The sequence below is a fragment of the Beta vulgaris genome, chromosome 3, assembly GCF_026745355.1.
Source record: "Beta vulgaris subsp. vulgaris cultivar EL10 chromosome 3, EL10.2, whole genome shotgun sequence".
NCBI classification, from domain to species: domain Eukaryota; kingdom Viridiplantae; phylum Streptophyta; class Magnoliopsida; order Caryophyllales; family Amaranthaceae; genus Beta; species Beta vulgaris.
The window spans coordinates 3879597-3905531 of NC_079204.1; the positions used below are offsets into that span (position 1 = coordinate 3879597).

General features: G+C 36.4%; 4 protein-coding genes across 7 annotated transcripts; 2 read left to right on the top strand and 2 right to left on the bottom strand.

Annotated features, from left to right (window-relative positions):
* Positions 1–623: 623 nt before the first annotated feature.
* Positions 624–2445, bottom strand: LOC104888200 (hypothetical protein). Its single transcript, XM_010673093.4, has one exon. It carries the CDS (start codon positions 2260–2262, stop codon positions 820–822), a length of 1443 nt encoding a protein of 480 aa, XP_010671395.4. The 5' UTR covers positions 2263–2445; the 3' UTR covers positions 624–819.
* A 602-nt stretch (positions 2446–3047) lies between these two features.
* LOC130590876 (uncharacterized) lies at positions 3048–9122 on the top strand. 4 transcript variants are annotated; one of them, XM_057393498.1, is made up of 2 exons: positions 3048–4008; positions 8923–9122. In XM_057393498.1, exons 1-2 carry the CDS (start codon positions 3229–3231, stop codon positions 9088–9090), a joined length of 948 nt encoding a protein of 315 aa, XP_057249481.1. In that variant the 5' UTR covers positions 3048–3228; the 3' UTR covers positions 9091–9122. The 4 variants fall into 4 exon arrangements, with proteins under 4 accessions (XP_057249481.1, XP_057249479.1, XP_057249480.1 ...); XM_057393496.1 differs by lacking the exon at positions 8923–9122 and adding an exon at positions 4696–5257; XM_057393497.1 differs by lacking the exon at positions 8923–9122 and adding an exon at positions 4699–5257.
* Positions 9123–10810: 1688 nt separating this feature from the next.
* On the bottom strand, positions 10811–17979 carry LOC104888201 (hypothetical protein). The gene is made up of 8 exons (XM_010673094.3): positions 17437–17979; positions 16496–16627; positions 14372–14495; positions 13365–13810; positions 13058–13134; positions 12834–12969; positions 12008–12211; positions 10811–11124 (listed from the first exon to the last, which is right to left on the bottom strand). The coding sequence occupies exons 1-8, from the start codon at positions 17857–17859 to the stop codon at positions 11065–11067; spliced, it is 1602 nt and encodes a 533-aa protein (XP_010671396.1). The 5' UTR covers positions 17860–17979; the 3' UTR covers positions 10811–11064.
* A 2208-nt stretch (positions 17980–20187) lies between these two features.
* LOC104888202 (histone-lysine N-methyltransferase ATXR6) lies at positions 20188–23826 on the top strand. Its single transcript, XM_010673095.4, has 6 exons — positions 20188–20660; positions 21530–21610; positions 21709–21938; positions 22508–22608; positions 22727–22939; positions 23428–23826. Exons 1-6 carry the CDS (start codon positions 20384–20386, stop codon positions 23585–23587), a joined length of 1062 nt encoding a protein of 353 aa, XP_010671397.1. The 5' UTR covers positions 20188–20383; the 3' UTR covers positions 23588–23826.
* Positions 23827–25935: the final 2109 nt, after the last annotated feature.

The following is a 25935-nucleotide window of genomic DNA, read 5'->3' on the forward strand; positions in this document are numbered from 1 at the left end:
TACAACATAAGATGAGACACATAATGAAACATGAAATTTTAACGGTTTTAATTTACGGAAAAGCTATATGCAGTCCTAAGGGCTGTATATAAGAAGCTAAAAATGGAAATAAGTTGCATTAATTGATTATTTATTACATCGGTTGATGCAAAATTTTTCCATAAATTCACAACTTATTTCCCTTTTAAGTAGTGTATCTATGTCTTATATGCAACCCTAAGAATTGCATATAGCATAACCCTTAATTTATATAGGAGTTAAGTAATTAGTACTATTAGTCTTGAATGTGACATTCAGAAACCTTCCTTTTCTATACATCTTAGGGATTGGTGTTCGATGATAGAGTAAGAGACTAAGAGTACTATCAATTCCATCTACCATAATGTAAGCTAATACTAAAACATATTTGACAAAATAAATACTTAGGTGTTTAGAGTTCAAATGAGATGTATCAAACATAGCTTTTTCTTGGATGATCATTAGTACATCAAGGCAAAGGTGATAGAGATTGATCATTACAAACACCAAATTTAAATGTGGCAAGCTAACAAGTATCATTAAGAGTATGCAATGCTTTTGAGATTTACAAAGATGATAGAGATATAAGAAATTTGTCATCATCGTAAATAAATTTGAACTCCTACATATTCTTTAACATTAGAGTGTATATACATAATTTACATGACTACATGGATATATAATCTAATTTTTATTGTCACCTTCGGGACAAATATTACGCCCTCAAAAACAAATAAAGAAATAAACATTACAAATTTCTAAATTCAGTCAAACTACTAATAACTATTTAACTCTACTTGCTTATAAACTCAAATCAAAAGATTGTGCTCTCCTACTACTTTTCAATCTTAATCTTCCATACATTTTCTGAATTTCCTTCATAGCATTCAGACCTTCTCGTTTACCTTTAGAGTTTGAACCCCCCAATTCCTCGGAAACTTGATCTCTACCGCTCACATTTTTCTCTAATCCAACATTATTTGATTGCTTGCCATCAATTACTTCATGTTGCAATGCTTTAATAACCTTTTTCATAGCCCTAGTAGGAGACATTCTATGTGAAATCATAATCTCACTAATTTCTGCCAGGCTTATTTGTGACACATTTTGTTCAAACAACTCCTCAACTTGACTAAACAGCTTGTGCTCTTTTACACCCAAATGACTCAAAGCCAGAGCCTTGAACCCGTTAAAGTCACAAAATGGGAAGTGAATATGAACATCAATTCGACCCGGACGTAAAACCAACGGGTCAATATGGTATTTACAATTCATGGTAAAAACCATTACCCTTTCTTCACCACAACTTGATACAACACCATCCATAAAATTCAACATAGTAGATAAACTCACACTGTTTGATTTTCCCATCAAGTACCAATCCAAGTTTTCTATCAAGATCAATGATTTTCTTGTCGTTTGCAACAAGAGTACCTTCAAATCCGAGCCATCTAATGGCTTCGATAAATCGATATCATAAAGATCATATGATAAATACTTAGCCATAGCAGCTGCATAGCTAGATTTACCTGTACCAGATCCACCATACAGCAAATAACTTCGTCTCCAAGCACGTCCAATCTTATTGTAATATTGCTTAGACTTTAAATACACCTCAAGATCATTCTTAACCTTGCTCTTAACATCATTATCCAAAACAATGTTATCAAATGATGATGGATTAACAAAAGGAAATGATCTCCACTGTGAATTTAGTCCATCATTATCGTTCGATGAACAGTTTAGATAAATCCTTAACTCCTTTTTCTTTTGCTCAATGTCATCAACTACCTTGTAAATATGTTGAATGTAAGGGACTAAAATCCTCTTCTTATCCTTAGACTTCATCTTCAGTACAACATTACCTTCATAATTGTTGCTTTTGTTATATATCCAAGTAACTTTTGCACGCAAGAATGTATCAGTAACATATCCATCAGAGTTCAAAGACACAAGAATATCACCTGGTTTATCTCCTGAAAACAGCGCGGCGAAATCTGAATCTTCTAAAGAAGGTAATGATCTTATGTAAGTGAATACTTTTCGAAAGAGCTGATTTTCTTGGAAATGATCATTGTATTGTGGGATTTTGTAAAGATGGTAAATATGAAAATGGTCTAGGAGAAAAATTAACCAACTTATAATGATGTGAAAAACAGAAGTATGGTAGAGTAAACGAAGAAGTATAAAGATGGAAACTAATGTTATTAGTACCCAAATTAAGATTGTGAATTCTGGGAACATTTTGAAGAGTGAAACTTACATTAGACATGAAATATGATACATATATATGACATTTATGAAGCTTAGAAGTACTTAGAAATGGAGGTCATAAAAAACAATTGACAAATATGTATATATAACTAGTCAAAGGAACACGGAGAAAGATAGACGTTTTGTGCAAGTAGCACTAAAAGTATGACTAAAGTTTATACTAAGAGATAAAATTACAAAAAGATGCCTATATTTTTTAAATTTATTTTTTTTGATTCGGTAATTTACTGGCCTAACAGGCTCAGTCCTCATGAGTTAGGGGAAAGAAGGGATCCCAACCCATAAGGAAACTTCCAGACACTGGAAACTAGGATTTATACCCAGAAACATAAATCCACACAAACACTAAGTTAATGAGAGTCGAACTCCCGACCATGAGGTTGAGAGCTCCAACCATTGGGCTCCCAAATGATTCTAAAAAAGATGCCTATATAATAACAAAGATAAGCATATAAGATGACATAGATGTGTTGAAAATTACGACGTTGTTCAAAGTTGAGCAGTAAACTAGAGTGTGGGGAGATTATTCCATGTTTGAATGGTGAAGGGTTAAAGGAGGAGTTGGTTTATGAAGAATAAAGTTGGACTGTATGAAGATTGAAGAATGTTTATATTGAATTTCTCCGTGTGAAGTAGATTAGTCTTAAGTCATAGATGTCTCTCTTTGACACCTAAAACATTACATTTTTGCCCTTTTGCTAACAGTGGTAGGTTGCCACTTGCCCATCTCCAAAAGTTCTTTTTTTCTAAGGTGACCCATCTCCAAAAGTTTATCTCGTATACGTTGTGAAAATACTCCCTCCGTCCTCTATTAGTTTATCCCTTTCTTTTGCACATAGTTTTAGAAGAAATAATGTTGTGGGTCATACATTTAAACAATTTCTAGTTGCTCACAAACCAGAACATAGTACAGTACATACTCATCCAGATTCTAAGATGAGAGAGAAAAAAGTAGAGAGAGAAAGAGAAAAGAAAGGAGAAAAAAGCCCCAATTCCAAGTTCCAAAACCCTAGCCATAAAAGAAATCCCCAATTCAATTTTGAGAAATCTTCTATCATCAACCATGATAAATTGCTCTTAGTTATTCTTTCTAATATCCTGTTAGCAATTCAGATTGCAAATTTCAAAATTTTTTGCCCAAAAAAAGTCATTCTTCAGGAAATAATTTTTACTCATGATGAGATTGTGATTTGTCGAAAAAAAAAATCAGATTATGAGAATTATTCTCATCCTCACTTGTTAGTACAATTCCGAGCTTCTTCACCATTCTTGGGATTCAGAGTTCAATCATTTGATTGGATTAAAGGATTCATCTTCCTTCCATTCAAATTTAAAGTTCGAGTCATGGCTAGGGTTTTTCGGGGTTCTCGGTATTGGGTTCCTCTTTCAATGATTGGTGTGGGTCTTTGTTTAATGTTTTTGGTGTTGGTTTTCTCGATTCCTGCTGAAGGGTTGATGTCCTATGTCTCACCCAAGCCTCCTGGCTGTCGGGTTTTGTTTGGCGTGGTCTGCTGGTGGTTCTGCCACCGTGTGGCTGCTACTATGGTGGTGTGTGCTAGAGCCTTCATTGAAGTCATTAGATTCTATGATTTCCAGCTTTATCACTTGTCTGCTATTCATGGTGAAGTTGGTGAATTCAAAAAAATTTCACTTTCACATAAAGCATCCTATTTTGTTCAATTAGATCAGGCAGGTTCATGTATTGTGAACCATAAGGTATGGTTTTGTTTACCTCCTTTAGGAAAGATTTCATTACGAAATTCATTGTTAGTAATTGGTGACATGCTCATCTTTTGTCCAATTAGCAGGATGCTCTATATTTTTTGTTTGCTGTTGAGAATCTTAAGTTATTATGGTTTCATTAGCTTGATATCTATGAAGGAATTTCTATTCATTCAAATGACTACAATAACTGCTTCTTCTTGCTTCTCTTATTGGTTGAAGCCATTTTTCGGATGTCGTTTAAAGTCATACCCCATAGCTAAGGTTGGTTTAGCTCTCAACTTTTTTCAGCTTATTCCGGCCACCTCTAATTTTAGAGTGACTGCTCTCTATTTATCTAATTTAGTAAAAGTTAAGCTAGTCAGTAGAAATTGTTGGATTGGATTTCGTTGGTTGCTTCTCAGAATATTTTACTTTAATAAAATCTCCGGTTTAGGCTACAGAAGCTATTGGATTGGAATTTTTCACTCCATTCTAGGCCACAGAAGCTATTGGAATGGAGAAAAATATTTTTATCAACGTGTGCCAATAGAAGGCCTTGTCTCTTTTGAGCCTAAGAGCCTTATTAAAGAAAAATGCAATATCTTTTTACAAGCTATTATTCATTTGCTGATGAAAATATTCAGTTTGTCTGCTATTCATTATGTGATGCTGGTTACATATGACCATCCTTTTTTTCAGAAGATTCAATGGATGTTTTCCTCTTCAGGAAACATTGTTAAGGTAAAGGTTCATCTCGTGTTCAGCCTCAAATGTGCAGGGTTTATAGTTTCACAAGATATGACAGTTTCACCTTGTCTCCAGGATTTTGTTATCAATGCTCATATTAGTGAATGTTTGTGCCACATTCTTAAAGTATGTCTTATTAATTCTTTAGCCCTTCATGCTAGTCAACTTCAGGTTTGTGTGATTTATTAAATAAGCATGATTGCTGGCTTTTGGAACATAAGAGGGGTGTTAAAAAAGAACTCTTTGGTTGATATTCGAGATTTTTGTAATAGTAATTCCATTAAGGTCTTCATGATTTGTGAAGTTAAGTCCCAAGCTCCCCCCTCCCTTATTACAGCAAATCAATGTGGCTTTCAATATGTAGATTTCGTGCCCACCTTAGGCCTAGCAGGTGGGCTTTGGTTATTTTGGAAGGATTGTAATCAGTCTCCCTTTAATTTAGTAGTCATTCATAAAGCTACTCGATTTATTGCTAGTAATATTACTCTCCTAAATGAAAATATTTCCTTTATAATCATCTTTATTTATGCCCCTCCCAAAAGCCAACATAAAGCTGATTTTTGGGAAGAGATCTTTGAGTATGTGAATTCGTTAACTTCTCTTTGTGATTCTTGGGATTTTAATGAAATTAGCTGTGAACAGGACAAATTAGGAGGAGCTCCATTTAACTCCAATAGGCTCAACGTTATGAAAAATGTTTTAACGCAGATACCCTGTGTTGAGCTTCCCTTTATGGGATCTAGATATACTTGGAGAAAAAAAAGAGCAGGCCCAAACAATATTCTAGAACGCATTGATAAAGGGTTAGCTAGTCAACTTTGGCTTAATCACTTCCCTCAAGCAATTCTAAAACATCATCCTTTCACTTCATCAGATCATTGTCAAGTAACACTTGATTTATCTAAGAATAAAACCTTGAAAGCTCCCCCTTTTCGTTTTGAGAAAATGTGGTGTCACCGAAAAGATTATGACACTCTTGTCAAAAAGACTTGGTGTACTCGTTTTAATGGCTCTCATATGTTCAATCTTGTGAAGAAATGTAAACTACTAAAGGTCGCATCAAAGAAATGGAATATGTCCCAGTTTGGTAATGTTTTTAGACAATTGAGAATTGTTGATTCTAAACTAGCAGAAATTCAATCTAATCTATTAGTCCATCCCTTGTGCTCTTCTCTCAAGTCACAACAAACTCGTTTTCTTCTCAAAAGAGAAAATCTATTATCTTATAGTCATGATTATTGGAAACAAAAAAGCAAGACTGATTATCTCCGTCTTGGGGATGCAAACACAAGATATTATCATACTCATGCTACCATTAGGCGAAATAAGAATCAAATTAAAAACTTTACTACAGAGACGGATCAAGCTATCTCTTCTCCAGCTATTATATCTAGTGAAATTACAAAGGAATTTTGTAAAAGATTTATTTCAAATCCAAATTGTGGATTTGATGAAGGTGTTGACTTTAATCTTCTTTCTCCTATAATCTCTGATGAAGATAATGACTATCTTATAGCAGTAGTCTCCGCTGAAGAAATTAAAGAAGCTGTTTTCGATCTAGCTCCGGACAAATCTCCTGGTCCTGACGGTTCCCTCCTTTTTTCTTTCAGAAATATTGGACTCTAGTGGGTAATTCTGTCATTAGAGCGGTTAAAGCCTTTTTTCATTCAGGAAATATATTGAAGGAAATAAACCACACATTTCTTGCTCTAATTCCTAAATAGGATAATCCTTCCAGTTCAAATCATTTTAGACCTATAAGTTTGTGTTCAACAATTTATAAGGTTATCTCAAAAGTTATAACTACTAGACTAAAATCTGTGTTAGGAAAAATTATTCACCCTCTGCAAGGGGCCTTTGTTCCAGAACGTCTTATTCAGACAATATTCTAATTGCTCATGAGGTCTTCCACTCTTTTAGTAAAAAATCTGGATCTGAGGGGTGGATTGCAATCAAACTCGATATGGAAAAAGCTTATGATAGATTAGAATGGGACTATATTTTAGTCACTCTAAAGAAGTTGGGATTCTGCTCTCAATGGGTTGCTTGGATTCGGTGTTGCATCACAACTCCCTCCTTTTCAGTTTTAGTCAATGGCATTCCCGGTGATCGGTTTACCCCGTCCAGAGGAATCCGTCAAGGTGATCCGCTCTCACCTTATCTTTTCATTATATGTGCTGAACTTCTTGCTAGGCAACTGTCAGCGGCTAATGATCACAGAGATAAATTAATTGGTGTTCCTATAGGTAAATCTGGTGTTCGTATCCCTTTTCTTACCTTTGCTGATGACACTATGATTTTTGCGCGAGCCTCTGATAATAGTTGTTCTGCTATTAAGCTAATTCTTGATAAATATTGTTCTATGTCTGGCAGCTTGTTAATTTTCATAAATCTGCCTTTCAATGTTCTCCTAATGTTTCTGCAGAGTCTAAAGTTAATTTTGCTTCGCTACTTGGAATGGCTGAAACAAACAATTTAGGGGAGTATTTGGGTTGCCCAATTATAGATTCTCGAGTTACAAAGGAAACTTTTGGGAAAGTTTGCACTAAGGTTGTCAATCAGTTACCTAAGTGGAAAGCCAACTCTCTTTCCCAAGCTGGTAGAACGGTTCTTATTCAAGCGAATTTGGCTACTAAAGCCAATTATCAAATGCAAAGTTTTTATTTACCAAAGACTATTCTTTCGAATTTAGACAAGTCTTATAGGAATTTCTTCTGGAATAAAGACCACTTGAATAAAACTGCTAATTTGATTGGATGGGATAAAATTTGTCTTCCGAAACAATTTGGGGGGTTGGGTATAAGAAAAGCTGAAGTCAATAATATAGCCCTTCAAATGAAGTTGCTTTGGAAAAATTCTCAAACATTTCAGATAATCTTTGGGTTAGTCTAGTTAAAAAAAAGTATAGTAAATCTAGTGATATCCTCTCTCATAATGTTTCTCCAGTAGCTTCTTGGCAATGGAGAAAGCTTATGTCCCTCAGGCCTTTGTTTAAAAAGGGTCTAAGATGGCAGGTTGGAAATGGTAAAGACATTAGATTTTGGGAGGATAATTGGGTTTTCCAATATCCCATTAGTATGGTGGTTAGTCCTCTCTCGGGTTCAGAAGGTGCTACGGTTAGTGAGTTTATTAATGAGTTTGGGGGGTGGGATTGTTCCAAGCTTGAAACTGTAGTACCTTCACATATTGTGGCTAGGATCTCTTCTATTTTTGTGTCGTCGTCTCCTCAGCCAGACTCTCTTGTTTGGGGATTGACGGCGGATGGCGAATACTCCGTTAAGTCTGGTTCCCTTTTAGCCCAAGGAGCTTTTAATCCAAATTTTGAGAAGGTAGAATTTGCTTGGATTTGGAAGCTTCATGTCCCTCCCAAAATTACAATGTTCCTTTGGAAAGCCTGTCATGATGGTCTTCCTACTAAGGATAGACTTGAAAAATGCAAAGTTTTTGTTCCTCAGCAATGTGTTCTTTGTTGTAATTCTCAGGAGACTATGACTCACCTCTGTTTTGAGTGTCCATTTACTTTACAGGTATTCTCCTGCCTCCACGATAGTGCCTCTTGGCCCTCCTGTCCTGGTAATATTAATTTCTCTAGCTCCTTTACTTTCCGTTATTGGATTGAGGTATGTCATTCTACTCTTTCTGATGATCACATAACTAAGTCTGCTTTTATTTGGTGGTTTATTTGGTTCACTAGAAACAAAGTTATCTTCAATGATGAGGGGTTTTCTCCTCGTCGTGTTAGTTTTATAATTAAGAACTTTTATGAACAATGGTTGAAGTCTGATCTGGATGATGGAGATGATAATGTTGTTTCCACCTCTAGCATTAAAAAGCCCATGATCAAGTTAGATAGATCGGGCCAAAATCTTATTTGGTCCCCCCTCCTCTCATTACTGTAAGCTTAATTTTGATGGCTCTAAAATTAGAAATGGGAATGCTTCCTTAGTTTTGTTATTCGTAATAATTCTGGGGAGGTTCTCCTAGCTGGTGCCAAGTCTTTGGGGCCCAATATTTCTATTTTGCAAGCTGAAGCTTGGGCTCTTAGAGAAGGAATTAAAGGAGCTATTTCTCTTGATATTTCTAATATTATTATTGAAGGAGACAACTTAGCTGTCATTAATTCTATGAAGAATTGTTGGCGTATTCCGTGGGAAATTTCTAACATTGTGATAGATGCAGGTGTGGCTACTAGGTGGTTTCAGGACTGTCAGTTCCGTCACTGCTTTCGCGAAGCTAACAAGGCTGCTGACTTCATGGCTAGGAAAGCGCATGACCACCCCTCCTTACTGTACTGGTTCCCCCCGTACTGTTTGGATTTTTCCCTCATCATCCGAAAGGATGTTTTAGGCTGGCCCCCAGATTAGGGGTTAGCCTAAGTTTGTTCTCCTTATCAAAAAAAAAAAAAAAAAAAAAATGTTGTGGGTCATAAAAAGAAAGAGGAACTATTATTTTATATTAAAGTTGAATGTATGTGTGATGAAAAGTTTGTGGTCCCATTCCAAAAATAGCAAAAAAAGGAAAGGGGTAAACTAATAAGGGACACCCTTAAAAGGAATACGGGTAAATTAATAGAGGACGGGGGAAGTAATATTTAAGAATATATACATATATAGGGGTAGGATTCACTGAAAACTGAAAACCAACATTTTTGCTCATTTTGCAGATTTTTGTTCATTTTATGTTTTTTTTTGCTCATCTAAGAAACTTTCACTCATTCTCAAATTTTTTGTTCGTTTTACAAACTTTTGTTCATTTTACGTTTTTTGGTCATTTTATATTTTCGGTCATTTTAAGAAACTTTTCCTCATTTTACAACTTTTTGCTCATTTTCAGGGACTTTTATCTCATTTTATGTTGCATTTTTCAATTTTCAGCATAAGGAGTGGTTTTCACGCGTATATATATATTATTATAATATAATTATATATATTATATATATATATATATATATATATATATATATATATAAGGGTTTTGTGGATGGAGGTGGTGGTTGTAGGAGTGTGATGGGTGGTCGGGTTAGGGTTGCCGTTGGGTGGGTGGTCAAGGAAGCGGTTCTGGTGGCGGTTGGTTGAGCAGGTGAAGGAGTCTAGTGGTGGTAATGATTGGGTTAGGTTGTGATGGTTAGGTTGTGATGGTTTGGTGGTGGTGGTTGGATAGTCAAGGAAGTGGTCAATGATGAGTCAAAAAAAAGGAATGTGAAACCTTGGGGGTGTAGGTAATCAAATTAGAGGGATTTGGGGGTAAGGAGGGGAAAGGGGGGAAAATAAACTCCCAAAACAAACAACATAAAAGGGAATCAAGAGGTTCTACTCCCTTTCCCTTTCCAGTTTCCCCCAAACCAAATGCCCCCTTACGGCCCGTTTCTTAGTTGGTCATAAATGGTGATAATGGGAATGAATTTGTATGTAAATTTGAGAAAAAATATCATTGCCCATTCCATGATAATGCTAATTTATCCTAAAGTGTCCACTTTCCTTCTTGAATTTTCATTCTCATCCAATACCACCTTGTAGGTGGTAATGAGTGGTAATGAAAATTGCTTCTCCTTGGAGACAAAAACACAAGTTTAGGAGTGAGATTGCTTGCTCATGGAGAAAAAAATGCATCCCCATGAAAATTTTAAAGGTGCTTCCCTAATAAAATTACACTTAAAATTCATTCCCATTACCGCAATTTATTAACGTCTACCAAACGGACCATTAGTGTTATCTAACGCCCTACGGTTGCCCATTAGCATTTGCCTTTATAAAAGCTCCAAAAGGGGAGTATAGTCAGTATACCTATATCTTGCACATAATAATGTGAAGCATTTCAAATCAAGATCCAGCAAAAAAGACTTTGCCAACTAAAAACATTAGCACTAATCAAGAACAATTTAGAAGGTGACACTAAAATCATTCCACTCATTTTCTTATCAAAAAAAGAAAAAAAAAAATCATTCCACTCTTTCCAAAAAAAAAAAAAAAAAGCGCTCATATACTTTTTTCCTTTGGTTGGATTTGATTGTAATTTAAGAGACACTCCTTCAACTGTACCACAATAAATTCTCTGAGAACACATAGTATACTCCTCAATGATTTAAGTAGAATAATTTAAGTAACGTGTGTTGTATCTATCACCATTGATGTAGATCGGGGTAAAAACATTATACCCTCAACAGAGAAATTTAACTTAGTAGAATTGCAACACATTTGAAACTTTTTTACAAGAATGCATATATAAACAACATAGCATATGTTCACAAACAAGAAGTTTGCCAAGGATATAGTCATTTCTGATAGGCAACACCAACTTCATTCGAAAATGAGAGGTAGTCGATTATTCACTCAGACTACAAATGTTGATGAATTTCTGGACCGCGTTATGGTACTGTGTTCCCTGCGATTATGAACTCAACTGTTAATGTTCTTTCTATTTATGGCCGAATGTTTATGAATCGAGGCAAATAAGGCAAGCCAAAGAAAGTAAATGATGCAAGTTCTAGCATCTTACTCTAATGAGAGATTTCATAGCAAACTTACAATATCACAATCTTATGTATGGTTTCAACGCCACCAATAAGTTATTATGACATGTACAACCAAACAATTCACAGTATGATTCTGAAAGGATGAGATGACATTTCGGTTTTGATGCAGTAAAGGTTCCATTGTCAATCCCCACCAAAAGCAAATCGAAAGAAAAGAGAAGGAACAAAAAAAGGACTACAATCTCTTCAGACTTCAATGTGAAGGATTCTCTGTGTCATTTTTCTTCTCTGAAAGATGCTTAATGCCCCCCAAAACACTCCAATAAAGTTTGAACTTGAGAATCTTGATTATTTATTCAGAAATTAACATGATAAGCCTCTCCAAGTAGTAGGTTTCAAACTTTTAAGCCCTTGGATACTACCTTTAGGCAGGAGACTCAGCCATTAGTTTGATGCTACATTACGCTCTTCATGGCAGACAAATGTTCTTTAAACAAGTCATCAAGTTGGAATTTTATCTCAAGTTCAGAAAGATGGAAATCAACTATGCAAGACACATTACAAATTCATCTCGATTCAAAAATCATGCATGATACTTGAAGTGTCCATTGAATTCGCCATCTTTCCTCAAACAAGTGATTGAAACTTGAAAGAGTGGTAAGTACTAAAAAGGGTCTTTAAGTATAAGTTTAAAGAACACATCATGTCCTTAGCTTATACTTATGAGGGAATGGGTCAAAGATGATATTAATATTATCGACATTGTCGGGATATCAGGAAGCAGATACATACCTCCCAGTATAGCTGATTGCAGTCCATGCACTGCCAAAACTCTATATTCTTGTTAAAGAGACAATTAGGAATTTTCTGAAAACCTTTGGCAGCTTCGACAGCCTCTTCTGTTGTTAGCGGTTTTTGAATAAACTTTCCATTGCATTTTGTGCACCTTGACATTAGCCGGTCCTCGGAAATCTCTAACTGAAATGTCTGAATAACCTGCGCAAAACACCTCAATTTCAGGCACCTGACTCAGTGTTCCATTATTATTAATATTAGCACAAGGCAGGCAAGGACTACACACATATATGGTTGAGTGGAAGGACAGTAAACCCCTTTGCCTATATCTCCGATTTATCAAAATGCATTTTTGCTCCGTGAGCGCGATAATGCTTGCACCGTAAGTTATAGTGTGCCAATTATTTTGCGATGTACATCTTCCAATTCAGTTTCAGGGCAGAGTATACTTCACAACTTGATCATTCAGAAGTATGGCATAGGAACCAACACATCTTAATCTAACCAGATAAGCTCAATTAATAACAACAGAGAAGCTAAATCGTATCACATAAAAAGTGAGAAACAAGATGATCCTAGACAGAATGATCTGGGTAAAAGGACAGAAAAAGGCATGCAAAACTGAGTAGCCATCTCTAGGACAGAAGGCTAGAACTTCGACAAGCATTGGTTCTTTATAATGAATATGTGCAATTTGCTACTCGGAAATGGAAATTTTCATTGTTAATACTAATTTCAGCAATATATAGAATATGTCCACTTTGACTTTAAAAAACAATGTGAAGCTCAGAGATCGATTGTCAAAACATAAGGTTATTGTCACCTCAAGTAGTTGTTCGTTCTTGAGAAGGCTCTTCACCCTGTATATTTGATTGTTTAACAAATAATCATGCCTCAACAACTTCGCATCCCGAGTCAAGATGACTCTTTTCTCCCTCTGTGCCTGCTCTATTAGTTCCCTGGAAAAAAGATGAGGTCAATGATAATCAATAAGAATTTTTCACACGGAACATTGAAGTAAGCACTCGCAAGCCATCAGACTTTTACCTGCTCTCAGGTTTCTTTGAGTAGGGGATTGCGGCATCAATTCCAACACAACGTAGATGTTTCGCCAATCCTTCAACCTGAAGAAAGGTGCATCAGCTTCTTTTATCATGCGCAAAAGCTATTTGCCTATTGATGTCCTATATGAAGTCAAACCCTATTAGCTTCACTTTAAATTGAGAAAGTAGGAGGAGATCAGGGGTTAAAAATGAAATTTAAAAGAAAACGAGTAAAGATTCATTAAAAATTTAAGACAAGTTACGTGGACGCTTTATAATAAAAGATAAATAGCAGAAGACGATCAGCTTACCATCACATCACAGAGGAACTTTGGGCATCCATCGCCAGCATCCAATGATTTCCATGGCGGAAGGCCTTGCCAATCATCAGCACAATCTGCACCTTTTGTTTTTCGATTCAAACTCGGTTTAGAATGTTTCTTCCCCTTCTTTTTAGAATTTCTAGGTTTTCTGTCTGAATCGTTCAACAATATTTTACTGCCATGGTTAGAAATAATTCTTGAAAGGGACTCGTCCAATGGTACAGTCTGCCTGCATAATGAGTCAGAAACAACCACGTCCGTAGAGATCTCGTTTTTGAAGACATCAGTAGCTGCTGTTGCTCTGACAATACTTGAAGCCTTATTGACTCTACTACTTACTATTCTCTTACAGACAGTAGACGTCTCAAGAACTTCTTTCAACCCAAGACTTAAAATAGGGAAACCAAGCAAATCAACTTCAGGAACTGATTCCCCTGAAGCAGAAAAAAACAGAAGGATTACACAAATACACAGTGACACCTCACGCTCCTTCCAACATAAAAATCATATCAAGAAGAACAAGCACTGAATACTCTCTATTGGTTACCAAATTAGAAGTAGAATCCATATCCTAAATGAAATTTAAACAGCCAAAATCTTCGTGTAAGCAAGGCAACATACTACTCTTGTAACACTTGCAAGAACGGGGAGTGACCAATCAGAAATTAATATTGAACTGTATCATGAAAAAAATTCCTTTCCGCATTAATGGCCCTTAATTCTGAATAACCACAATGTAAGATGTCTCAAATTGTTTAAGAGAAACAGTCAAGTGGTAACACCATTGCACAAATCTAGACCATGCATGCACTAAGAAAAATGAAGCATGAAACTATATCACTTTACATGTGAAACAACTCTAGAACATTCTACAAGCAATTTTTCAATTGGAATGCATATATCTATGCAGAGCACCAAATGAGATGAAAGAGAGAACCTCGGAATAAAAGTATTTAGAAAGATCAAGGTAAAATCAAGTACCAGGTTTGACGGACCTTCGTTGTCAACCTTGAATTGGAAGATATCAAATATCTCAAGTAGACAGTGAGCATCTACTGCAGCGTATGTCTTTTGCTCCTCCGTAAGGGGGCGTTCAGACCAATCACTACATTGAAGTTCCTGATGGAAATTTCAAAGCATATTATGATTATTATATATAAACATACAAGATTCTTAGATAAGGAACACACCTAACTCACAGCAGAGAATGATAAGATAGTCAAATAGGTATCAAATCTGTGGACCACTTTATTGAGCACAAAAACACAGGAAAAACAGTGCATTAACCAGATCATCACCCGTCTTAGATTTACCCATGGTAGGTAAGTGTTCAGATTCCCTATTTTATTCCGGAGTTTTCTCAGCATAGGAATAGAGTCCAAAATACTTCAGTTACGGATCTATATAAGCTCAATAAAAAAGAAAAGTAATTCAGAATAAAGATGGCAAAGTCAAAGCTATTTCAAACTCTAACCCTTTTTATGTTATCATGTTAGCCACAGAGTGAGAAACCCTTAAATCAATGCCAGAATGATAATAGAAAGGAATCATTCAGCATGCAAGATGAGTAGACTTCCCGCTCCATCCCATGCCAGAACCCTCGCTGGAAGATATAGGAAAAAAATTGAGAGGGGGATACTTTCATGGTTTAATACAAGTGGATGTGTCCTGAGTTTGGAGAGCCTTGATATCACCCAGACGCGCTATACAAAGAAGCTTTTATAGGCACAATTGTTAAGCAATGGATGGACATCAGGGGGGATAGTAATTAGAGAGAGTAGGACACACACGCGTGCGCGCACGCACGCACGCAACTCCTAGACTAGAGGTTAGGGGTTCAAATTCCCTTAGGCCCCCAAATTAGTCCAATATCCACCACTAAATACCAATGACATTGATGGGATGATCTTCTTTTTTGTGTTTCAAAGTCTAATATTAATATCTTCTGAGCATTGATAGCTATCCCATGGTCTTATGGTACACCCATACTTCCTACATATAACATTAACGGCCTATTTGGTAGATGATAATAATTGGTGGTAATGGACTAATGGTATTGAAAGGCGAACTTTTGAAGATTGCCTCATGCCAATACCCAAGGTAAATGCTTTATCATCTCCAAATACCTCTATTACTTCAAAAAGAACTTTCTTTTTCACCCACTACCAACTTCGATATAGCATTAACCATAATTATGTTTGGCGATGAAGTTTAATCGCCATGGTATTGACATGATGCTTTTCTAAAAGAAATATATATACATTCGTTATCATAACCATCAATATTATACCACCTACCAAAGCAGGCCATACAGGTATAGGTAGCTTCATTAGGTTATCGTATACCACCACTATATCTTCTACACGAATTTCTTCTATTATTAGTTGATAGAAATTTCACTCAGTTTATTCATGTGCTTCCATGACTTCATTATTAGTTGGAAGTGTCAAATAGTATTAGACACCCAAGACCCAACCTAAGAGAGAAGGATTTTCTGACCCATGAGTAGTTGTGTAATTGTGTTACTCAGATCAGTATTAGGATGGAATGCAAACATGTGTCTTGGTGTTCAATTCGTCAACTTCATGGAATTTTGCATGCTCTTGACCCAAACTGACATGTGACCCAAGTCAAAATTTGATACGGATGTCTGATGCAAGATGAAGAGTCGAGTAACCTAGATCGATTACCATCAAGACAAGGAACTTGATGCCATGGTTGGTATGTCATGAACCCAGAAAAAAAAATTACAAGGCCAAATCTGCATCACAATATTAACACATATAGAAAAGGTCTCCGAATATCTAGCATCATAATCATTGTAATGGTATGTTAAAATAAAGAGCTAAAAATAAAAACGCCAATTTTGAAGTTTCATCAAAAGAATTCTGTTAAGACCATAAGCAGCGACCTAATATTCACCATGCGTGAGGCTTATACAGAGTATGGGTTTCTTAGTGTATGCTAATGGTTAATTGATAGTGTCAGAATTTAAGATATCTCAACATTATGCAATTTCACTAGGGCTAAAGATCAATTGACACATCAAAAGCGTCACACTACAAAAAAGAAATCAAACAAATTGAATTTGACGATGCATCACCATTAGCAAAACTCACCTTCGAAATAGACACTCCCAACAATTCCTCACAAATAGCTGCCAAACTCTTGCTATTCTTTCCTATCTTCCTTCCATGTTGCCTTTGTTGTAAGTGATGATAAATGCTAGATATGTCAATAAACGGTTCGACCTGTTTAAATTCAAAGACTGTGAGCTAAGTTATACACTACTCAATATAACATCCAAAACAACCAAATGTACATGATCTTTAAACAAATAACACAAATTGCCAAATTAACCATTACAGGCAGAAACAAGATATTCATGCAAATTGCAATGCAAAGATACCAAAAAGGGCAGAAAGTAATAAGCATCATTTCAACTTTACCCTATTAATTATCAAACCCTACTAAAATTTCAAAAACCAGGTGAAGTAATAAGTGAAACAATGACAACAACATCTACATAACTTTCATTGATCAAAGATATTAACTTCACAAAATCAAGCTACAATTTTCATCGACCATCATGATTCATGAGCAACAATGCAACAATTCATAAATGAATACGACCGTCTTACTATTTATCTTAAAAGGGTCACTCCTTGTCAACAATTCACAAATGACTAAGACCGTCTCACTGTTTATCTTAAAAGGGTCACTCCTTATTAACAATTCACAAATGTCTGAGACCGTCTCACTATTTATCTTAAAAGGATCACTCCTTATCAACAATTCACAAATGACTGCGACCGTCTCACTATTTATCTTGTAAGGGTCAATCTTTAGCAACAATTCCTGCGACAGTAACTATTTATCTTAAAAGGGTCACTCTTTATTTACGCTACATTTCCCTTGACCCTTTTAACTAAGTTAGACGGTCTTTTTGTACATGAAGTTGTGCAATACTGCAATTAATGTACACAAAAGTAAACAATTGTAAGTTAGAAATAAAATTAAGAACAAAATCTATAGAAATTCATTAACTATAACTACTCACCAAATCAAACCCAGGTTCACAACCATTCGAACAAAACGTAGAAGACAAATACACCAAATCCTGCTTAAATCGAAAACCCAATTTCAACACTTTCTCATCAACAAACATCCCTTTCAATTGCTCGTAAATCAAACCAAAAGGGATCGATTCCAAGTCGACGAGAAAAACGACCGAGTCATCTTGAGTGGACTCGGCCGAGTCCTCGACGAGTCGGCAAGCGAGTTGGAGGAGAGAGACGGTTGGGAAGGTGCGGTCTTGGTTAGAGTTAGTGGGTTGGGTGGTGTGAGAGCGAAATGGCTTCCATTCAGCGTCAAGGGCAACGAGTGAAGAGTGAGTCAGTGCCCAACTCAGTAGGGTGAACTCGGACGAGTTGGGGGTGGAGACCCAATGTATGGTTAATGGTTTCGGGTATGTGTCATCCATGATTGGATTTTGGGAATCCAAGTTGACGTGAGGAGAATTTTACTTATATCGGTTTGATGAAAATGGAATCATAAAAATGGAGAAAATTTAGATTTTATCGTTTTGAACAACCTATTATTCCCAATTTTATTTAGAGAGACGTTTGGTTTGAGGTATTTAAGAAAGAGTAAGGGTAGGGATGGCAATATCAAGTGGATATCCAGTAACCCGCTCTATCCTATTTAAATAAAAGGGTGAAAAATCGTAATAAACGGATGAAAACCGGGTGACGGGTTCGGATAGGATGCGGGTGACCCTTTCTCACCCATCACCCAATTAAGCACCCGAACCATTATCCATCTGTTTAATTTTTTGTGTTCAAACTCGTGTTTTTGAAACTCGTGTTGTTGAATTATTGTTGTCGAGACTTTATTATTGTGAAGATGACTTCTTAAAACTTGTATGGTGCGACGTCACATTTTCTTAATGCTAAAAACATCGGCATATTTATTTATCATTTCGGAAAGTGTATGTGGAAATTGGGTACATGATTTTTTTAATAGCTATAATCTAAATTTGATGTTTAGATTTTTCACCCGTTAATTACCCAACCCACCCGAATCACCTGGTTGTGATGGATAGATGAATTTCGGGTGATGAGTAAAGCATGTGATGGATGCGGGTGATAGCTCACCCGACCCAAATCCCAACCGTTGCCATCCCTAAGTAAGGGAATCAAGTAAGCTGATTCCCTTATTTGATGTTTGTTTGTGTTATTCTATCACTCCTTTTAACCCCATTCTTACTCCAGAGTCCTCTACATCTATTTCCCACCCTCCCTTAAGGTTTCACTTACCCTTTCCTTGACCAACCATTAACTACCTACTTTACCACCCACCACTACTAGACCCCACACCAACACCACCCACCACCACCCCTCAACTCAAACCACCGAGCTGCCACACCTTCACCACCATCACCGCCAACCACCTGCCGAAAAACCTCCTCTAACCCCGAAAAGCACTCCCATCCATCTCAAAAACTTCCACCACCCTCGAAAAACCACCCCCATCCACCCATAACCATCCACAAACCTCGAAAAACCACCACCGTCAAAAAACCCATAACCACCACCCCCGATAAGCTTCCTCACCCCAACACGAAACCAACCATCGCGACTGAAGGGGTAGGGATCGGCTGCCAGAAGGGGGAAGGGGTGCGACGACCAAAAGCAGGGAGGGGATTGCGGCCATAAGGGGAAAAGGTGCGACGACAGGAAGCAGGGAGGGGGGATGTCCAATAGCCGAAAGGAGGAGGGGGGAGCAGTTATAAAGGGTGGGGGGTGATTGAAAGAGAAATGGTGGTGGTGGTTGTAAAGTTCAAAAGTTGTGGTGGTGAAACGTTAGGATTTTCTTAGATATATTAAAACAAACAACATAGTAGGGGTCGTTTGGTTCACTATTTGTGGATTTCAAGAAATGAAATCAATTACCGATTCCATTTCTTCTAGTTTGGTTCAACCCCTCATCAATCCCTTACCATTACTTGATAATGGTAATGAATTCCCTTAATTTGTTACATTCTCTCCCCTCTCAAGTAACAAAATCCATGACTTTAAGTTAATGGTTACCCTTCATTTCCATTCGCTGGCTTGAACCAAACACTTAATAAAGGTAACCTTTTTTGTTACCATTCCCCTCCTCTATTTGTATCAATTCCCTTTCCATTCCATATCTTGAACCAAACGACTAAGAGTTTATGTTTCCATTCTCCTTATTTTCCTTTCTTAAACCCTTTCCCTCTCCTCTTTGGTCTCGTTTGGTTCACATGGGAAGTAATTTCCCATGGGAATTTACATTTCATGGGAAATTCTTTCCCTTGTTAATTTCCTAGGAATTAGAAAAAATTGTTTGGTTGACACCATAGGAAATTGCATTTCCTAGGAAATTACTCACCAAGGGGGGGCCTGGTGAGTTATTTCCCATGTTTCATGGGAAATTCTATTTCCCTTGGAATTTGTATTTCCTATGCTTCTCCCATTTCCCTCCAACCAAACACAATACCCATAATGCATTTCCTAGGAATTTGTATTTCCAAGGGAAATAGCTTCCAACCAAACAACACCTTTGTATACCAAACGCCTTAGCTTATAAAAATGATTTGAGATTGACTAAGAATCAAGTAATGAGATTTTTCATCTTTTTTATCGAAGCTTAGAAATTCAATTCCATTCCCAAACATTTTGCTTGAAATTAAAGAAGATTAGGGGAATGTTTGACTTATAAAAAACCGTAAGATGGGAGGCCTTGTGCGAAAACAGCCCAAAAAAATATTCTAGCATCCAAAAGATATCAAAAGCCTCAACCTCATTTACAAAATCCTTACCGCCAAAACTTCCCCCCAAAAAAACTTACCGCGAAACCTAAAAATCTCCCGCCAAAGCACATCAACCTCTCTTATATCCCCCCAAAACAGTACCCTCACTACTCATATCACAACCCGCCACCGCTGTTTCCTCTTTCCACTTTCTCTCTCCTCCATATCCATGGCTTCGGTAGCTCTACGACGACGAACCCGTGCTCCGAAACCTGTTTATCGTTCTCCATCACCATCACCATCATCAGAACCAGAATCAGATCTAGATTACGATGATGTGTGTTGCGAGGAGTGTGGATCAGGGAAGAATGCTCCTGATTTATTGCTTTGCGATGGGTGCGATCGAGGGTACCATTTATTCTGTCTTAAACCTATTCTTGTTGCTATTCCTAAAGGTTCCTGGTTTTGCCCAATTTGCTCCGGTGGCAAAAGTAAGAAGCTCAAGAGTATGTTTCTGGGTTCTCTTCATTTTGCATTTCGTTTTATCTGAATTTTTATTGGTTTAATTTGACTGGATTTTTTCTGGGAGTTGATTAGTTATGTCTTTATTTTGATGGGTTGGCCTCATTTGTCTCATTGGTTTTAGGTAGAGATTTTGTGGGTATTGGGTTTAATTGATTATTGATGAAGTTTTTTGGGTTTGTTAATAATAATTAATTGTTTTAGTTTAATGAGTTTTGATCAGATTTAGCTAGAATGTTGTTATAAATTAGTTGGTAATTGACGTAATTGATGCAAGTTTTGTTTGTTTGCTGCAATTGCTTAATATCGGATCTGAATTGATATTAGGGTTTGTATGGATTTGATTTAGCTCGAATGTTGTTAGAAATTAGTTGGTAATTGATGCAAGTTTTGATTGTTTGCTGCAATTGCTTAATTTCGCATCTAAATTGATATTAGGGTTGGTATGGATTCACTAGTTTAAAAGCTGGTCTAAATTGGAATGGTCAAAATGGGGAGAATTTGGTGAAAAGCAAATTTATAGCTACAGGATTGTCTTTGAGAAAGAATCTAGTGTGACATTTGTTACTAGAAAATATGGCGTGGTGATTGGTCATATATGATACTGCTGTACTTGTTTGATTGAACGCACGCACTAGAACGCCCTTGTTGACGATCCTTTACTCCGGCCAGATGGGACTCTTATATACTATGGATTCCAATTACTGAACTTGACCCAAGAATTTCGCTATCTCGATTTTGCTACTTCTTTATGAAGTATGCTTTAGCTCACCTTGAATTGCTATTGTTGTGGTAATTGATGCTATTCTTGGAACATTTTGCTGACTTTGAGTTTCATTTTTAATATGTGCAGCATTCCCGTTAGTACAGACGAAAATTGTTGATTTTTTCAGAATCCAGAAGCCATCTGCAGAAGATGAAAAACCAATGGCAGGTAGATGACTAAATCCTGTTTATATGGGACTCAATTTTCTCCAAACATTTTATTGAAAGAGAGAAGGGAAATTGATTAGAATTTCTAATTGATTTTAGATACTCGCAAGAAGAGGAAGCGTTCGAGTGGCTTTGCAATATCAAAAAAGAGCAGGAAATTGCTTCCATTTAATCCTACTGAGGACCCTGAAAGGAGATTGGAGCAAATGGCTTCTTTAGCCACTGCGTTGATGGCAACCGGGACAGAGTTTAGTAATGAGCTCACTTATGTACCCGGCATGGCTCCAAGATCAGTAAATTGTCCTGCTTTTGAGAAGGGGGGAATGCAGGTAACCTATGCTTCTTGGCTGTCACAGATTCTCTATTTTCTACTTTTATTTATGAGATTGCAAGTTGAAAACATTTATCATTGATGCAAGCATTACTAACAGAAATGTTTTAGTCTGTCGAAATGTGTCAATATATTTGTGGTGCTAAACATTTATCAATGGTACAAACTCTATTTTGTTTCATGTAAGTATCAGGTCTGTAATAGTGAATTATGACAATTCTGGTTATGGTAGAGGTTCATCCATGTTGAGTTCATCAAAAGATACGATACGTAGTGAAAGCTAAGAATCCATATTCAAGAAGGGTTTAGAAAGACTGGACATAGAGCCAGAATCCCCCCACATCAGTATTTTGCCTTGGAAGATAATGTGTTGTGATTTTCCGCATCCTTTTAACTTAGGCTTGAAACTTTTCAAGTGTAATTGGTGTTTCTATAAAGGATCCACCCAAATTTTACTGCCAAGTCTGTTCCCCTTGATTGTTCTACTTGCAAACATCTCTTGTGTAGAATGGTTATTTCGTATCTAAGTGGTTTCCCTGATCACCGTGAGCTTTTGAATTGGTTTAGGTCATGCCAAAAGAAGATGTTGAAACCTTGAATTTGTGCAAAAGAATGATGGAAAGAGGAGAATGGCCTCCCCTTCTAGTTGTCTTTGATCCCAAAGAAGGGTAAGTAAACCTTCATAAACTTTGATCAAACTCCCCTTCTCTAGGAAGAGAGAAAAAAGGAGGGGAATGATATACTTACATCAACTATTCAACTTACAGTTAGATAACAATGGAACAGGTTCACAGTGGAGGCAGACAGGTTCATCAAGGATTTAACAATCATCACAGAATATGTTGGAGATGTTGATTACCTCCGGAATCGTGAAAATGATGATGGGGACAGTATGATGACATTGCTTTCAGCTAGTAATCCCTCACAAAGCCTTGTTGTATGCCCTGACAAGCGCAGTAATATTGCTCGTTTTGTCAATGGTATCAACAACTATACTCCGTAAGTTCTCTTCTTTCACAATTGTATAGTCTTCTTTGCAAGCTATCCAGAACATACATAAGATACCTGTAAATAAGCATTACTATATTTTATATTTATAAGTCATACTTCTATACTGTAAAGAAAACTTGTTTTCTTGATCAGGGGTCTTTGGCTCGAGGAAAACATAGAAAGTTGTCTAACTGTGAAGTGTGAATCATTTTGGAAAAGGGAAACTACTAATTTTCACTACTAAGTACCCATGTTAAATCCTCGATACTTGAATATGATTTCAAACACCTCTACACTTTATATAAGGCCAAAAACATTGAAATGTTCATTAATTAGACAGGGAGGGGTTGGGGAGCACTTATACTCAGATACAACTATGTGAGTCCAAGTAGCATAGCTTCTGAACTGAAATTATTTTCCTTTTCATAATGTGATTCTGTTATTCAGGCTTATATTACAGATCAAAGTAACCAAATGTATACTTGACTTTGATGCAGGGAAGGGAAGAAGAAGCAGAATCTAAAGTGTGTAAGATATGATGTCGCAGGCGAATGTAGAGTTTTGCTAATTGCAAATAGGGATATACGTAAAGGAGAGAGGCTATATTATGATTACAATGGACTTGAAAATGAATACCCAACTAAGCATTTCGTATAACATATCCCTTGTTTCTCTTATGCTTAACAAGTTGGAAGAATTACCTTTTTTTAACCTTAACAAACTCCCATATTTTGTTCACCTGATGAGCTGAATCTAATATGTAATCTGTATATTTAGTCCTTAGGCGATTTATTAATTTCAGCTCCATCAAGTAGAATTGTATCTCCTTGGAAAATTTAGATTTCTCAATATTTAATCAATTTTGGCATCATTTTGTCAGAGATGTTTTGGTTCTAGACTTCTAGTACTTGTTGTTTGTCTTCTTAACAACCATGAAGGTTTTCGTAAGAAAACACTTGTTAGTTGTTACAATGTAAACAATGAATGTAAGTGAATATCATACCAATCATCATCTCAGACTCTCAGTATTTAGAATGAGTGATGTCTTCCTCCGCAAAAATCATCTTTGACTTCTTCAATTATGGAGATTGGAGATTCCTGATTCCATGGGTAGCATAGACATCTATAGACTATAGAAACACTTAAAATGTCCTACCTTTACTATGTTGGGTGCAAGCCCAACTAGACTGGGCTGGAGGATACGTTCTGGGTCTTGATTTGGGTAATGAAAATACTACAGAAAAGAGGCAAAGAGGGAAGACGAAGAAATTGCATACGAGAGAGTAGAGGTGATCATGGGCTAGGCTGGACCGTGGCAAAAAAGTTGCCTATTGGTCGGGGCGGGCTAGCCAAAATTTTGTGCCCAAAGTTGCTATTTTGGGTCAAAATTAACGGTTTTTTGGGCCAAAATTGGGTCAGGCCAAAAAATAGACTAAAAAGTCATTTTTGGCTTGTCCAAAGCCCGCACAAAGCCAAAAAAATTCGTACAGGGCCGGGATATTTTGTATTTTGGGTACGACTTAGTTGTATTTTCCTTATTGTTGCTTTAGAAATCCCCTATATTTGTGATGAACTGTATCGTTCCAATTCTATCAAATGTCTCCAAAGAAATAGGATGAACGGTAACTGTGTGACTAATGATGATACTAGTTTCATATCAAGTTGCAAAGAGTAGAATATTTGTTTTCTTGGAGGTATGACTATATAGTGACTCGTAAGACATATGCACGGATATCGCTAGTAATCTTGAGACGAAGGTTGCAACACCTTGGTTGTTAAACTTGACAACCATTGAAAGGGGTTGTTGCCGGAGTTACGGGTTGGTTTAAGGAAGTGGAAGAGTGATTTTGAAAGATGGATGTGATCGAAGGATAAATTTGATGTGCGTTCTTAACATGATATAGGTTTGTGCAGTACACAATATATGAAGATACGCGTTGTGATGCAAATTATATTTATTTTTAAGGATCAATGATTGTTTAGTAATACAATAAATGGTTTTTTTTCCCTTGATTAACATATGTAAGGTTCTTTTACATATTAAAATAACCTTATTTCATATTGTGTACCATTAAATCATTGATTGTTGATTTGCACAACCCTTTCTTCCATTTCGTGCCCAACAAAATCAACTTCTTGCCATGCAAAACACACACACTATAATAATAACTCCATGTAGCTAGACTATTGGGCTGAATTGGAATCTATATATACATTAACAGAAGTCTACATACATAGAAGGCTAAAAGGCCCATTATGCTCCCAATTGTCTTGGGCTTCTCAGTCTACATATGTTGAGTTCCCTACCCTCTCCCTCTCAAAAAAAAAAAAAAAAAAAACCAACCGTCATTCAATAAGTTAACTTTTGTGCGTTTTTCTTAAAATAAGTCAATCTTTCGATTAACTATGAATAAGTTAACCTTGAATCTACTTTTGCTATAAATGAATTAAATCACAATGTTATCCTATTAAAATGTGACACGTATCATAATTTCAAGATCATTAACTCGTTTATAGCAGAAGCATATACAAGATTAACTTATTCTAAGATAATAAAAAAGATTGACTTATTTTGAAAAAATTAACTAAATTTTGACTTATTAAAAATAATTTTTCCTTTAATTTATTTTTAGACTTTGAAAATTTCAAACTCTACAATGCATGGGATTCTGAAAATTTTGTCCAACTATATGTTGACAAAGCACTGATAACAGTCTGAAACCAATTTCAATTGTATTCCAAATCTCAACACCAAACGCCACCCAAATGATCATGTTTTTTGCAGAAAAAAATACAAACACAAGACTTGTTCTTGTCATCACTTCATTGGCTATACTCAAGTCCTACCCACCAGAACCTAAAACGATACTTTTTTCTTTTACTAGCAGTATCTACTCTAGGCTCCACTCTTTCTTTCCATAAATGTAGGTAAAATTCTACATTTAAGTAAAAGCTGAAAATAGGTTATGATTCTCTCTTCTCAAGGATTAAATTTACTATAGAAG

Coding starts and splice junctions, on each gene's coding strand:
- LOC104888200 (XM_010673093.4), bottom strand. CDS start 2,262: ATGTTCCCAGAATTCACAATCTTAATTTGGGTACTAATAACATTAGTT.
- LOC130590876 (XM_057393496.1), top strand. CDS start 3,229: ATGAGAGAGAAAAAAGTAGAGAGAGAAAGAGAAAAGAAAGGAGAAAAA. Junction 4,009..4,695: donor CATGTATTGTGAACCATAAG/GTATGGTTTTGT, acceptor CCTTTTTTTCAG/AAGATTCAATGGATGTTTTC.
- LOC104888201 (XM_010673094.3), bottom strand. CDS start 17,859: ATGGATGACACATACCCGAAACCATTAACCATACATTGGGTCTCCACC. Junction 13,811..14,371: donor ATTCAAGGTTGACAACGAAG/GTCCGTCAAACC, acceptor TTTCTGCTTCAG/GGGAATCAGTTCCTGAAGTT. Junction 13,135..13,364: donor AGTTCCTCTGTGATGTGATG/GTAAGCTGATCG, acceptor ACCTTTCTTCAG/GTTGAAGGATTGGCGAAACA.
- LOC104888202 (XM_010673095.4), top strand. CDS start 20,384: ATGGCTTCGGTAGCTCTACGACGACGAACCCGTGCTCCGAAACCTGTT. Junction 21,611..21,708: donor AGATGAAAAACCAATGGCAG/GTAGATGACTAA, acceptor AATTGATTTTAG/ATACTCGCAAGAAGAGGAAG. Junction 21,939..22,507: donor TTGAGAAGGGGGGAATGCAG/GTAACCTATGCT, acceptor GAATTGGTTTAG/GTCATGCCAAAAGAAGATGT.